We start from the raw sequence: 14,142 nt of genomic DNA on the forward strand, positions 1-14,142 counted from the left end.
TCTTTTGAGAAAAGCAAAGTCCAAACCAACTGAACAACCAAACAAACAAAAAATCCCATCATTTTAAGGCCTGAATGTTTGAGTGGGTCACACATGTGGCCTGCGAGCAGGAAGGTGGGACACCTCAACATTTTCTTCAACAAGACGATGCAGGCTGAGGGAGCCCTTCACTTCTTTCGTTATGATATTTAGGGTCAAGTAATTATTTGGATTTTTTTTGTTTGGTTTTGTTGAGGCAGCATCTTTCTACATAGCCCTGGCAGTTCTGGAACTTACTATGCAGACTTGGCTGGTCTAGAACTCACAGATCTGCCTGCCTCTGCCTCTCAAGCACCACTATGCCCAGCAAGATAAAAATTTCTTATGGGCATAGTTTTGATTTATAACTTTAAATATGATTAATTTAATAGTTTTAAACAATTTTACCTTACTATACCACTAAAAGATTTGTGTACTATGACTTAAGTAGTTTGAAGTTACTGCATTAAAGTGAAGAAGGGCTGGGCCTGGAGGGATGGCTCAGTGGTTAAGAACACTAGCTGCTTTGGTAATATTTTTTGGTTCTTTTTTTTTTTTTTTTTTTTTTTCGGAGCTGGGGACCAAACCCAGGGCCTTGTGCTTGCTAGGCAAGTGCTCTACTACTGAGCTAAATCCCCAACCCCAATATTTTTTATTCCAATGTTTTTGTCTGTCTGTTTCCCTCAGTATTTAGTAAAATTCCTTTCAGAAATACCAGCCTGTTGCTCCTGTTTTCTGAGGAGCATGAGAGATTCTTCATGTGGGCTGTGGGAACACAGGTATGGAGGTGGATGCAGGACAGAGTGAGGAAGCCATGGAGAGAGCAGGATGGTGGGGCTCTGAGCTCTTCCCTTCCTCCTGGTGTTGATCCCTGAGGGGCTCTCCTATAAGCAAGCCTATAAGATGCTGTGTGTTTTCTATTCTGGTGAGCAGTTGCTGCAATTCCTAAAGATCCCTATTTCCCTGTGATGTCCTAATAAAAATGTTGTTTGGAACACCTAGTTAACAAAATTTCCATCCGTCTATCCATCCATGGTCCATCCAATTATGTATTTCACTGTGATAGACATGTTTGTCACCAACACTCTCTGTGGGACTCATGGACACACTCCCCCTATTACCATACACATTTCGCCTCTTAGGGGACCTGAACCCTTAACCATTCCTCCATGTCCTCTTGTTCTGGAACTTCCAACCATATCTCCTCACCTCCTGGGGAATCTGGAACTTTCGGACTACACCCAGCTCGTAGTACATCTGGATGCCACATTTGACTAGCTCCAGCTCGGTGCACTCCAGATCAGAGAAGTGGAACTCATAGATGTCAAACTTGGTAGGCCCTGGAAGTTCCTCCTTCTGTAAGAGAGATTGTGGGCCGAGAGATTCAGGCCTACTGCACCCTACTGGTTCTTAACCTTTCTTTTCTCTGAACCCTTGTCCAGGCAGACACCAGGTATCTCTGGTGACGTCTGCCTTCCAGTTACTCAAATTTATAGCAGGTCACTTATCCTACTGCTTCCTTGCACCAGGTGACCTGACAATGAGAAGTTTGCCTGGCTTGGTGGCAGTGATGTTGGAAAAGCAAGCATGAAGGTCTATACATAAAAAGTTAGAGAGGTAGACTCATGAACTTAGACCTACCTGTATGGACACATGGGCACGTATATCCACACTTACAACACACAGAGCCATTGCTGTTTAGAACTTGTTGGTATTAATAAACTCCAAAGCATGTTCAGTAAGACAGACAGCTCTGGTGATTCTGTTAAGTCACATAGGTGAAAGAAAAAGGTAGGTGTCCCACAACTGTCAAGTTGATGTATGACTGTTCTCTGGGAGACACACAAACATGTGTTTCTATGTACCTACACACATGTGTGCACCCAGAAGTATGCATACACACGAACATAGATAAACTAGGGGTTGTAGCACCTAGTTATTCCTGTAGGGAAGCAGCACAGATGGACAGGGCCTAAATTGTGCATGCAGAAACTAAAGCGTGGATAGTTCTAGGAAATGCAGAGGAGACAGGAAAGCAGACGGAGACACCCAGCAGCGCAGATATCAAGTAAACTCCAGTTGGACACTCTAGGAGCCAGTATGGTCATCTCTGCTGGGGAGTGTTGACATGCCTACACAGGCAGCACTAACATCATGAAAGAAAGCTGTGTGTGCCAGGGCTCTCTCCTGACACTCATGTGTCCACTGGAAGCAAATTCTCACCAAGATTTTCCCCAGCTCATCCTCCTCACAGTCAGCAGGTTCCTTCCCCAGGCGATCCCTTGTTGGCTAACAGAGAGCAAAAGGTGAGTTGTGGGACTGAGTGATAGTGTCACTTCACCCTATATAACAGAGTAACAGCAACACCTACACCCCATACGGTGTAAATCACCCAGCAAAATCACTCTTACCCCAGGAAGGACAGAGTGACAGTGACTTACTGACCTCATTACCTTTCCCCCACAAGGGACAGGATGATAAGATCCCATAACCCTATGACTATGGCTGAGTGACTGAATGGCGGTATCATGCCATCCATGCCCATCCATAAGTGTGTCAGTGGTGGTATCTCCTTTACTCCTGTGACAGTGACAACAACCACCCTTACCCTGTGAATGCAACAGAATGATGGTGTGCCATCACAGAACATGTTGAACACAGGATAATCCCTGAATGACAATGTCCCTTGTGCTCAAACCGCCTCAATTCCAGACGTAAGTGGAAAGTTCCTGAGGACCCTGACGTTCATTCCTACTTAGTGACACATGTGGAGTACAGATGAAATAATGAGATGAAATAAATACTACAGTGTATAGTGTTAGGGCTAGACCTAGCCACTGGGCTCCAGACATACGTCCTTATCACTGAACTCTCTGCCTCCCCCAGTCAGAGGGGACCAGGGACACCCAGTCAGAGGGCCAGGGACAGTTACCAAGATTTCCTGGATTTCATCCTTGTCGCATCTCACATGGTACAGAACCATGTCCTGGGCGATGTCCTTACGGTTCTCCAGCTTGTTCATCTTGTCATAGGTGTCTGTGTTCAACACTGACCATCCCAGGAACTGTGTCAGAGACTGGAGGTAGACAGCAGCGTCACCCCATTAGCTATGCACTTCGGCGAGTGCTAACTACGTTTTATGTCTGTGACTCAGGCCAGTTTCCCAGACTGCTACAGAACAATGGATGCCTCTGAATAGGGCCTCCCGAGATAGAACTTTGGGAACTGTTCTTGTCCCCTTCTCTGTGATGTAGTGCTAAGCAGGGTCCAGATGTGTGTGGAGAGGGATAATCTTCGCTGATGTCCCACGACATGATTGACAGACCCCTCTGTCTACATATGATACTAGATATCTACCTCCATAAGGACTTCATCTTGATCATCGAAGGGCTTTCCATCTTTCCTGTTGTAGAAGGTGGCTACCCCCACAATCTCCTCCTTCTTGTTGACAATGGGCATGGAGAGAACATTCTTGATCACCCACCCTGACTCATCCAGGGGCCCTTCCTGCAGGAAATAGAGAAAGAACTAGGCTGTTCCAGGTGTGGTCGGGTAATGACTTGGTGACTAGGGGAAGGGTTAGACCTCATATTTTCTGTTCTCGGGCCATGCTAATAGGTTGAATGCCGACTCTTCATTTTCACTTGTCTGTAAACTTTATGTTCGTGGGCTTTGTGTCATAATTTTGTGGGCTGGAGGAGGCTATTTTCCCAGTATAGCAGACTTCATGGGCATCTGAGGGCTCCGGTCCCCAAGAACACTTATTAGAAGAATTGAAAACTTACGATCTGCTCAACAAATGGATCCACATTTCTACTTTACACTGTACTTTGAACACTCTGTAGTTGGTTCACTCTGTCTTCCAGTTCCTCCAAGAGGCCATTAGTGATGTTTTCCCACTAATATAACCTTCCTTAGGAAAGTGCTATGTGGCCATAGGAATGTTTGTCCAAACACCAGGTAAAGACATGTAGAGCAGAAAAACTCTAAACCTTCATAGTTCCAGCGCAGAAAAGCTCAACTCTACCAAGTTCAATCAAGTGATATCAAATAAAGTTCTGCTGAGTCCTACAAAAGTTTATTGAGTCCAAAGATTAGCTGACTTCTGCTGAATACAGTGAAGACCAACTGAACCCAGATGAACCCAGTGAAGACCAGCCAAGATCACCTGAGACCAGACAGGATCCACTAAGCCCAGATTAGCTCTCCTGAGTCCAGCCAAGATCAGTTGAGATCAGACAAGGTCAGCTGAGACTAGACAAGATCACCTGAGTCCAGCCATGATCAATTAAATCTAACTGAGCCCACATAAAATCAGCTCGACTGTAGACCTGGAAATACAAACGCATTTCTTGTATGGCTTCCCAGTCTCTAAGACTGAAATTGTTTCTTCTATTTTTCTCTTGCTTTTTGAGACAGAATCTGACTCTTCAGCCATGTTGGCCTTGGGCTGATTGCAGCAATCTTGCTGCCTCAGTCTTTTGAGTGAGTGCTGGATTAGAGGTGTAAGTGAAGTTGTTTCATGTGTGTATGCTACATACGTTGGTGTACCTATATGTGTGCATATTAAGTGTTTTCCTCTGTTGCTTGCCACTTTATTTTCTGAGATAGGATTTCTAACTGATACTGGAGCTCACTGATTGGTTAGATCTCCTCACCTAACACTTGGATTACAGGTACACGCGCCTGGGTTTTACTTATGTGGGTGCTGGCTCCTCGTGCTTTCACAGAAAACAATTTACCTGCTGAGCTATCTCTCTAGAACCCACCCCCAGAGTCGTTTTAAGTGGAAAAACCTAATTCGACCCATCATTTCTGAAACAAAATATCCTCTTTTTCTAGTAAGATGCAGTTTCATTAAGTGAGTAGGCAGATTACCTGAAAGTTGAACATTTCATCAGCTGAAGCGTTCATGATGTTACAGATCTGGAAAGTAAGAGAAGCAGTTTCACGCTGAGCAACTGAGCACACACCCACAAACACTAACCTACTTAGCCTTGCCTATAACAGAGGAGCTTCTAACTGGGCAACGTAAGCAGCAGCTGGCAGGAAGGGCTAACAGGAGGTAGCAGGCCAGCATGCACCATGGCACTGGCAAGTACAGGCCAAGGCCTGGAGAGGGACACTCACAAAGCCACTTTCTGCCACATAGGTGGGAAGGCCACTGGTCAGGGCCCAGTGATCAGCTGGAGGTGTGCTGTGCGAAAAGAACAGAGGTTAGAGGAATGGATGCTTGGACTGTTAGATTAAACAATACATGAGTTCGCTTTATGCCCTTCTCTGAGCTCAGGTGGGATGAAACTAGGAAGCGGATGAGGATGGGAGGAGGTCAGGATGAGCTGGCTAGCTTCCTTCCATTCCGCCGTGCTCAAACTCCTCATTTTGCAGAGTCTCCTTCCCTACTAGAGACTCCTGACTTCAGTTGGCCTCTGGAGACTGAGGGATGACTACCTGTTCTCCATTCATGATACCTCAATTCCCCACTGCCTGCCTGGAGCCTGCTTGGGAGTTGACAGGGTTATAGTTCATGAGGCTATTGGTCACATAATCATAGGACCGCTGTCCCTCTAGGGCAGAACTCTGCGCTAGACTTTACTTTGGGGTGTGATGATGGCCTCACATCCTGAGGGTTTCACCTCCAAGCCTGGGATGGTGGCGTTTCCGCTGATGAGGCCACCTGGACAGCTCACCTGACTCCCTAGATATGTGTTTCAGATACCTGAGTGCCTTAAGCCACTTCCCTATTCATCTGCCCATGTTCCTACTCTCTGTTCTGGGAAGGCTCTGCTGGCTCCATATAAAAGCCCCAGATGGGCTGGAGAGTTGGCTCAGCGGTTAAGAGCACACTGACTGCTCTTCGAGAGATCCAATTCCCAGCACCCACATGGTGGTTCACAACCACCTGTAATGGGATCTGATACCCTCTTCTGGTGTGTCTGAAGACAGCTACAGTGCACTCATATCAATAAAATAAACCTTGGCTGGTGAGATGGCTCAGCAGTTAAGAGCAAAGGTTGCTCTCTCAGAGGTCCGAGTTCAATTCTCAGCAACTACATGGTGGCTCATAAGGTTATCTGATGCCCTCTTCTGGCCTGTGGGTGTATATGCAGCAGAGCGCGCATACATTCAATAAATTAAAAATAAAATAAATCTTTTTCTAAAAAGCCCAAGAGATGGCTACTCAGGAGGTTGTGTTTGTGGATGGTCCCACCCTGGGGTGAGCCACTTGTCAAAACCCCAGCACTTACGGAATGACTTTGATGTCTTCTTTGCCATGGAGGATATAATCAATGACTTTGTAGAAGACAATTTCCTGGGAAACAAAACACATCAGTGTAGGGATTCCTGGTCAGCTTCTCAATGGAGTCTTTTTTTAAGGGAAAAGAGATCGGCACCCACCCAGACATCCATGCACAAAGATGTCATATGTACATCATCCAGTAGTTACACATGTACAATGTATAGTCTATGTGTGTATACCTCTCCCTCTCCCTCCCCCCCCTCGCACTCATACTTATAGATACACTCATAGATCTATCTTTCCTGTATCCCATTTACCTTCACACCCACTGGGCCCATACTCCACATAGACACTAAAACTCATGTGTAAGCACATCACAGTATTTATAGGAGCTCTGGAAAGCTAAAGCAGACCTAGAGAATCCATCATCACTGTGGCAGTGCAACCTGATGAGAGTAGATAGGTGCTTGGGGCTACACTATTTCCCCGTCCCCGAGTTCGACCCAGGCTGGCCAGACTGTGAGGTAGTTGTCACCTATCAGCCTGACTTACCCGGCCATCTGGTGTTCGTGGGCCCGAGTATGGCTGGGCTTCCCCCATCAGCACAGGCCACACATCAAAGAATTCCTGGAAAGAGAAGAGGAGAGACGGGAACGCTCAGCTTATGAGCTGGTCACGCCGGGGAGGAGGGGCCTGAGAGTTTGAGACCTCACCTTCTCCTTGGTCATGTCCAGGAGGCCCACTGAGTACCGGTCACAGTTTAGATAGGCCCGGACAGTGTAGAAGGCCTTGTGGAACTGTCTTTCAATGTCTGTCAGTTCTTCAAATACCTTATTGGCTGACCAGAGAAGCACCTGGAGGGGTAAAACACATGTTGGCCCTACCTGTCTGGCCTCAGAAGCCTTGGGATCCACTCAGATTTGGTACCATAAACACTTCAAGCTTAATTCATACAGGATGCCCCACTGGCCCTGAACCCAGGAGGACACTGATTGATGGTGTGTTACTCAAGGTTTACTGTGAACAGTCTTACCTGTGTCTTGACCCAGAGGGGCCCTGGAAACTCACTGCTTGGGAAGTTCTCTAGGCTTGCTTAGGATACAACTGTGACTCTTACTACCTATCACTGGCCTCCTGCTCAGTGAATGAGCCAATGGGTGGAAAATGAAGTCACTGTGAACTTAAAAGACAAAGATTCAAGTAACCATTCCCACCCACTCTGCAGTTAGGTAGCCCAAGGAGCACCATGGTTTGCACTGTAAACAGCAGGTCCTCTTGTGTCTCGGCAGGGTGAATTTGAAAGTGACTATTTTGTTAATACCTACACAGGTCCTTGGCCAGACCAGATTCGGGAATCTTCTTTCACAAGCCTAGGCCATGGTTCTCAAGCACAAGTTCCTGGAATGTATACCAACAGCCCTGTCAGTCCTCAGACTCACATTAGGCCTGATTCACAGAAGAGGCCCTTCTCCATGGGTCTTCCTTGGTGGCTTCTTCCTGTCACTTCTGGGAGCTGATGAACTTATAGCCCTCCTAGTAGGAGGTAACTCTTCCCAGGCTCCATCTTCCTGGGGTGACCCAGCCTCTGTTGCTGTAGAAGCAGCCCTGTCAATCTTTGCACCTTGGCCTCTGACTCCCATGAGTTCACAAGCTCACACTCGACAATTTCCACACTACTTGCAGTTTTCCAGGAGATATGAATCTTGACGGCCTCAGGACTGCATTTTCACCTTCACATCAGCAGCCCAGATCTGGACATCTTAAACCACAGTGAGATCCTGGTCTTAGCTGTCCCAGGGACACCTCTGCCTCTAATACTCTGGCCCTGCCTCATTCGTGGGTGATTTCTGGTCACCACTTATACACCTCATGCTTTCCCATGACAAAGCCAAGGCCACAACTTGGAAGTTTGGCCACTGTGCTTTGATAGTCTTGGGACCATCAAAAAGAAAGGAACATGGGCTCCTGTTCGTAGGATGTGCAGATACAAAGAACAGTGACATTTGCTGTGTCTCAAAAGGATGTGTGTGTGTGTGTGTGTGTGTGTGTGTGTGTGTGAATCTCCCTCTCTGTCCCTGTGTGTGTAAATCCCCCATATGTGTGAATCTCTGTCTGTCTCTGTCTCTGTCTGTCTCTGTCTCTGTCTGTCTCTGTCTCTGTCTCTGTCTGTCTGTCTGTCTGTCTGTCTGTCTGTCTGTCTCTCTGTCTCTCTGTCTCTCTCTCTGTCTCTCTGTCTCTGTCTCTGCCTCTGTCTCTCTCTCTCTCTCTCTGTGTGTGTGTGTAGAAAGAGCAGGTAAGCCTATATGCATGTGTGAGTGTGAGTGTAAGTAAATGAGTGTTGAGTGTGAGCATTGAATGTGCGATTGAATGAGCAGGTATTTGGATCACTCATGCCTCTGTCCCATAGATATTCCCTGAGCTTGCTTCCTTGCTTCCTTTCGATTTATTTGTTTTAATTTTATGAGTACACTGTAGCTGTCTTCAGACACACCAGAAGAGAGCATCAGATCCCATTACAGATAGTTGTGAGCCACCACGTGGGTGCTGGGAATTGAACTCAGGACCTCTGGAAGAGAAGTCAGTGCTCTTAACTGCTGAGCTGTCTCTCCAGCCCGAGTTTTATTTCTTATGTAACCAGGGCCACCCCCTCACTGGTGTTCGGGGTGTTTACCACAATTGCTGGATGTCCTACTACAGTGCAGGTGGATTCAGCCACATATTTGACTTTGGAGTCATATGAGTGTTGGTAGTTCAAACCATTTTCTCAGGAACACAACGGAGTAAGATCACAACACGTTATTCAGAGGTAGCCTCCCTTTATTTTGTCCCCTTTAGAGGTCTTCTACACCTTTCCTCTGTGGTCTGGTTCTTTCAGCAATTATGCCCTTCTGTGAATGCCATCATTCCTCACCCAGTTGGGGAAACAAGATCTGAGACCCTGAGGAAATGAAAACCAGAGAGGACAAACCTGGTCTAAGATCCTTGCAAGCCTCCTGTTCTTTATTCCTTGTTTTCATTTTTAAAAATCTTTCCAATGGACTCTGGCAAACACACTTATCAACGATGACCAAGTGTCTGCCACTGCGTGAGTCAGATCAGGACCCCAGGGTTGCTCTGCTGTAGTCAACATTCATGGCATGCATGACAGCCCTCCTGGCCTTTGATCACAGGGCTCTGGGGCTTCGTGTCAGCAACCTCTGAACGTTGTTACTCTTCACACAGCATGCTTTTGGGGCAGGAGCAGCTTTCCATTTTGGGGTACAGTATCCCTCTCAGAGGCTCTTCCTGTGGGAACAGTACTCAGGCTTTGTATCTCCATCCCTGACTGGTGGAACTTACCACAGAGGCCTCTGTTCTACTCTATGCCTGAGGGGCCCTTGGCCTTAGCCTTTGCCAGCCTTTTCTTCCTCTCTACCCAGACACTTACCTCTTTTGTGTAGCCTCTCTCAGACTCATTCCAACCCAGACACCAAAAAGATCAAGCATGAGAGGTGTGTTCCAGGTCAGTACCAGAGCCTCAGTGGAGAGACATTCAAAGCAAAACCATAGGAGTACTTGAACTTTCAAGGATGCTAGAAAACCAGACTCATGAAACTTTTGACAAAAATATCAGAAACTTCTTCATATGTTGTCTAGTTCCAAGTCTTTTTTTCTTTTCTTTTCCTTTTTTCGGAGCTGGGGACTGAACCCAGGGCCTTGTGCTTGCTAGGCAAGCGCTCTACCACTGAGCTAAATCCCCAACCCTAGTTCCAAGTCTTAATTTTATAATCCCCTTTGAGTTGGTTCCTCCACAAGAGTTGAAATTAGGTTTGTTTTCTTTCTGTGGTATGTAGATAGCATTATTCACTGACATCTGTCCTATTGTGTGCTCTTGGTACTTTTGTAGAGAAAAATAATTGATTTGGATCCATTTCTGGGCTCATTTCCAGTTGATTGACCCATCTGTTTTTATAACAGTACTGTTTTGATTACTATTGGTTTGTAATGTATTTTGAAACTTACAGTTGGTATGAGTCACATGACTGAGCAGCAAGAGGTCTAAGAGTTATGTTTCTGGGCCTTAATAGCAACATCTGCATGGCATCAATTCTCTTGAATGACCCAAAACAGAAGGACAATCTGTGACTCTAGCAAAACTCACTCACAGGAAGCCTGTATTCAAGAATGTTTTCTCATAGGACTGAACTCTGAATCTCTTAAGAATGACATAGTCTTATATATTTAAATATATAAGTTGGTAGAACATATTTATTCTCCCCGGTAGATAGACCTCTTTGGGAAAGATTAGAATGTTATGGCCTTGTTGAAGGAGGTGTGTTACTGGGAGAGGGCTTTGAGGTTTCAAAGGACTTGTGTGATTGTGTGTTCTCTCTCTCTCTCTCTCTCTCTCTCTCTCTCTCTCTCCCTCTGCCTCTTACTTATGGATCAAGATATGAGCTCTCAGCTGTTCTTACTGCGATGCCTTTGTAGTCTAGCTTCAGTATTGAGACATTTACTTCATGGTGAACTAAGAACTATTTATCAAATATCTAGGAATCTTGGGAGTCAGGTGTTAAAACACCATTGTTATTAAAATTAAATCATGTAAACTTATACATTAAAACATTATACTAAGAACCAAGATAAAACCAAGTACGGTGGCTCATCCCATAATCCTGGCACTTGGGAAATGGAAGCGGGAGGGAAAGCCAGCATCAACTACATAGTAAGAATGAGAGCAATGTGAGATACACAAGGCAGTTTCAAGAGGAAAAAAAGTAAAAGGAAAGAAAGAAAAAAGTTACTAAAAATTCACCTTTCTTGTCCTTCCTTATTTTCTGTTCTGGACTCTGCTTTTGAGGAACTACTGGAGAAGAATGTGGAAGCCACAGCCCTTTTCTTCCCATTCTAGGTCTAGGGACACTATGGTGGGTACTCCAGACTGGCTACCTCCTTACAGCTCACTGCTTACAACTTATAAATGTGAGACGTTGAGAAGGCCCTGACTTTACCCCTTCTCTTGTATCAGTAAGTCCTCCCATCGTGTCTTTCGAATGAAGCAATGTACCTCTGCCATGCAAACAGTGGGTAGAGGCTATAGGGTCTTTGGTGCCATGAGCAGAAAGAATTGCTCTGTTACACCTGACTGGGAGCCAAGTGGCAGGTCAGTGTAAACATCAGCATGTGGGGGTCCCCTATAGTTTTCTTATCTTCTGTTGGCTCTGATCAGTGTAACTGAGGTGCTTTTTAGAAAGAAATCTGACTAATTCTCAGAACCTCCAGGGTTTAGGAAACATTGTGAGGGAGAGTCTGAAAATGTTTAATGCTTAGTGACCAGTACTCCTACCACATAGGGACAAAAAAACAATATGTCTTAGGCTAGGCCACAGGCCCTTCAGAGCCAGTCTGTACCCAGTATAGAGGTTTCTTTTTATATGTGAGGGATGTGGCTAAGTTTGAGGAGAACTTACCTAGCATGCATAAAGCTCTGGGCCCTGTTTCTATCATCCCCAAATAAATAAAACAAAGCCCACAGAGAGGCATAAATCAGGATTCTGCACATGCTCATTATGGTCTGAGTCTCAGGGCAGCTTTTCTTCTCTTCCTAAAGTCTGACTTCTTGGAGAATTGGGGCCCTGTAAGACTTACAGAAGGGGGTATTACAAAATATGGTGATCCCAGGAATGGCAGGCTAGAATTCTGGTAGCTTCCTTCATTCCTTAGAGAAAAGGGATGGAGGAACAGGCAAGAGTAAAGCCTCTCAGATAGTAGCCATGAGGAAGAGAGCTGGGATGACCCTTCACAAAGGCAGAGAATGTGCCTGGACCTCTGGACTCTAAATAGAGATCAGATGACTAGTTTATAGGACTGCCCTTGCCTCAGGATGGGTCTCTGCTGGGTGGTTTCTCCTAGCTTGGATGAATGACATTACCCTTCAGGTATTTCTGTGCTCAGACAACAAACTCTCAGTAGGCTATGGCTGCCATGTTACTCAGCACGGTCCGCCAGTATGGCAGAAGTCAAAAACCAAACACCCCGACCCAAGTAAACAAACAAAACCATAATGAAACCTAGATAAGAACACCAACAATATAAAAAATAATGACAACCAAAGAAATACTATGGCTGAACGCTATGGTTCTCCTAAATCCTAGGTTAAGCCCAATGGTACCAGGAGGACTTCATGATATTCAAGTGGAAGCTGGTACCATGCCTTTGAACCTCCATAGAGGAGCTAAATCTCTTTTCTTTGTTAAATGCCTAGCTTTGGGTAATTTATTACAGCAGCAGAAAATTAGCTAAAATTTATTTTATAACTAATCAGTCAGAAATTCAGGTAACAGACTAAAGTTTGGCATTTGCATCAGAAGTGGGTCATGTTTGGACTGATCCCTACACTTGTGGCATCTGACTATCTCCAAATAGATAGGATTAGAGTTGAGTTGAATCAGAGGACACTATGTCTGATGCACAAATGATTGCTTGTTTGAGGTTTGGCTAAAATCTTCACAGATCCATTCTTGTGTTTTGAGAGAGACTGAGTTTGATTTTCTCTGTGTCTCAGAATGGGGAATGCTGCCTAACATCCTCTCTGAGGCCAGCACTAACCAGAAAGCAAAGTCAGATGAAAACATCACCAGGCTAGGCCTGGAGAGATGACTCAGGGTTGAAAGCATGTTCTACTACTGCAGAAGACTTCAGTTCTGTTCCTAGCACCTACAGCAGGTAGCTCCAGATCCAGGAGATCGCAACACTTTTGGTCTCTTCAGGCAACCATACTTGTGAGTACATTACACCACATCCAGCTCAAGGGGAGGCTCCAAGACCTACACTATTACTACAGATAGGAACCTAGCGTGACTTCCCTCTGAGAGACCCAACAAGCAGCTGAAAGAGTTAGAGGTAGATACACTCAGCCAATGGACAGAAGTCGGGGACCCCTGTGGTTAGATTAGAGAAGGGCTGAAAGAAGCTGAGGAGGAGGGTGACCCCATAGGAAGACCAGCAGTGGACCCCTGAGATCTCTCAGACACTGAGCCACCAAACAGGCAGCATACACTAGGTTATATGAGCCCCCTGACACATATACAGCAGAGGACAGCCTGGTCTGGCCTCAGTGTGAGAAGATGCACTTAACCCTCAAGGGATTTGAGGCCCTAGGGAGTGGGGAGGTCTGGTGGGGTGGGGTTGGGGATGGGGGATATCCTCTTGGAGACAGGGGAGGAGGAATGGGATGAGGAACTGTTGGAGGGCAAACCAGGATAGGGGTAATGACTAGATTGTAAAAAAAAAGATTAAAATAATAATAATAATAATAATAATAATAATAATAATAATAATAATATAGGTTTTTAAAAAGACATCACAAGGAATAAAAACTATATATCCATATGGCTCATTAACATAGATACAAAAACATTTATTTTTATTTTTATTTTTATTTTTGAGACAGGGTCTCTCTACATAACCCTCATTGCCCTAGAACTAACTATGTAGCCCAAACCAGCCTTGAAATCAGGAAAAACCCACTTGCTTCTCCCTCCCAGATGCTGTGATTAAGGCATGCACCACTACACCTGGCTATAGATACAAAAATTCCTCACTGGTCACTGGCAAAACTACCATGCATAGTAAGACGAACCTATAATTCTGTCAGTTGGGAGGTAAGAGCCTCACAGCAAGTTCAAGTACATAGCAAGTATTGTCTAAGAAAAAGAAGAATGTTGGTAAAACTAGTCTGTAACAATAATGCAGTTGTTAATAAATGTTTGCCCCATTACTATTACACTGCTTAGCAAATAATTACACCCTACGACCAATATCACAGAAGACCACCTCAGCATTTCAAATTCAGATAATATAAACTAGAAATGGTGGCATGCATCTGCAGTCTCAGCTAGTCA

General features: G+C 45.3%; 1 protein-coding gene across 1 annotated transcript in view; it reads right to left on the minus strand.

Moving 5' to 3' along the window:
• The window catches only part of Pde6b (phosphodiesterase 6B), a 43,134-nt gene that overhangs the window by 5,306 nt on the left and 23,686 nt on the right, over positions 1-14,142 (minus strand). The window contains exons 4-12 of the mRNA NM_001106024.1: positions 6,973-7,113; positions 6,812-6,886; positions 6,267-6,331; positions 5,149-5,215; positions 4,897-4,944; positions 3,376-3,525; positions 2,951-3,094; positions 2,242-2,307; positions 1,228-1,374 (exon numbers count right to left, since the gene is read on the minus strand). Coding sequence (NP_001099494.1) covers positions 1,228-1,374; positions 2,242-2,307; positions 2,951-3,094; positions 3,376-3,525; positions 4,897-4,944; positions 5,149-5,215; positions 6,267-6,331; positions 6,812-6,886; positions 6,973-7,113 — 903 coding nt within the window. The remainder of the gene's footprint in view (positions 1-1,227; positions 1,375-2,241; positions 2,308-2,950; positions 3,095-3,375; positions 3,526-4,896; positions 4,945-5,148; positions 5,216-6,266; positions 6,332-6,811; positions 6,887-6,972; positions 7,114-14,142) is intronic.

The sequence above is a fragment of the Rattus norvegicus genome, chromosome 14 (genome assembly GCF_036323735.1).
Source record: "Rattus norvegicus strain BN/NHsdMcwi chromosome 14, GRCr8, whole genome shotgun sequence".
NCBI lineage: Eukaryota > Metazoa > Chordata > Mammalia > Rodentia > Muridae > Rattus > Rattus norvegicus.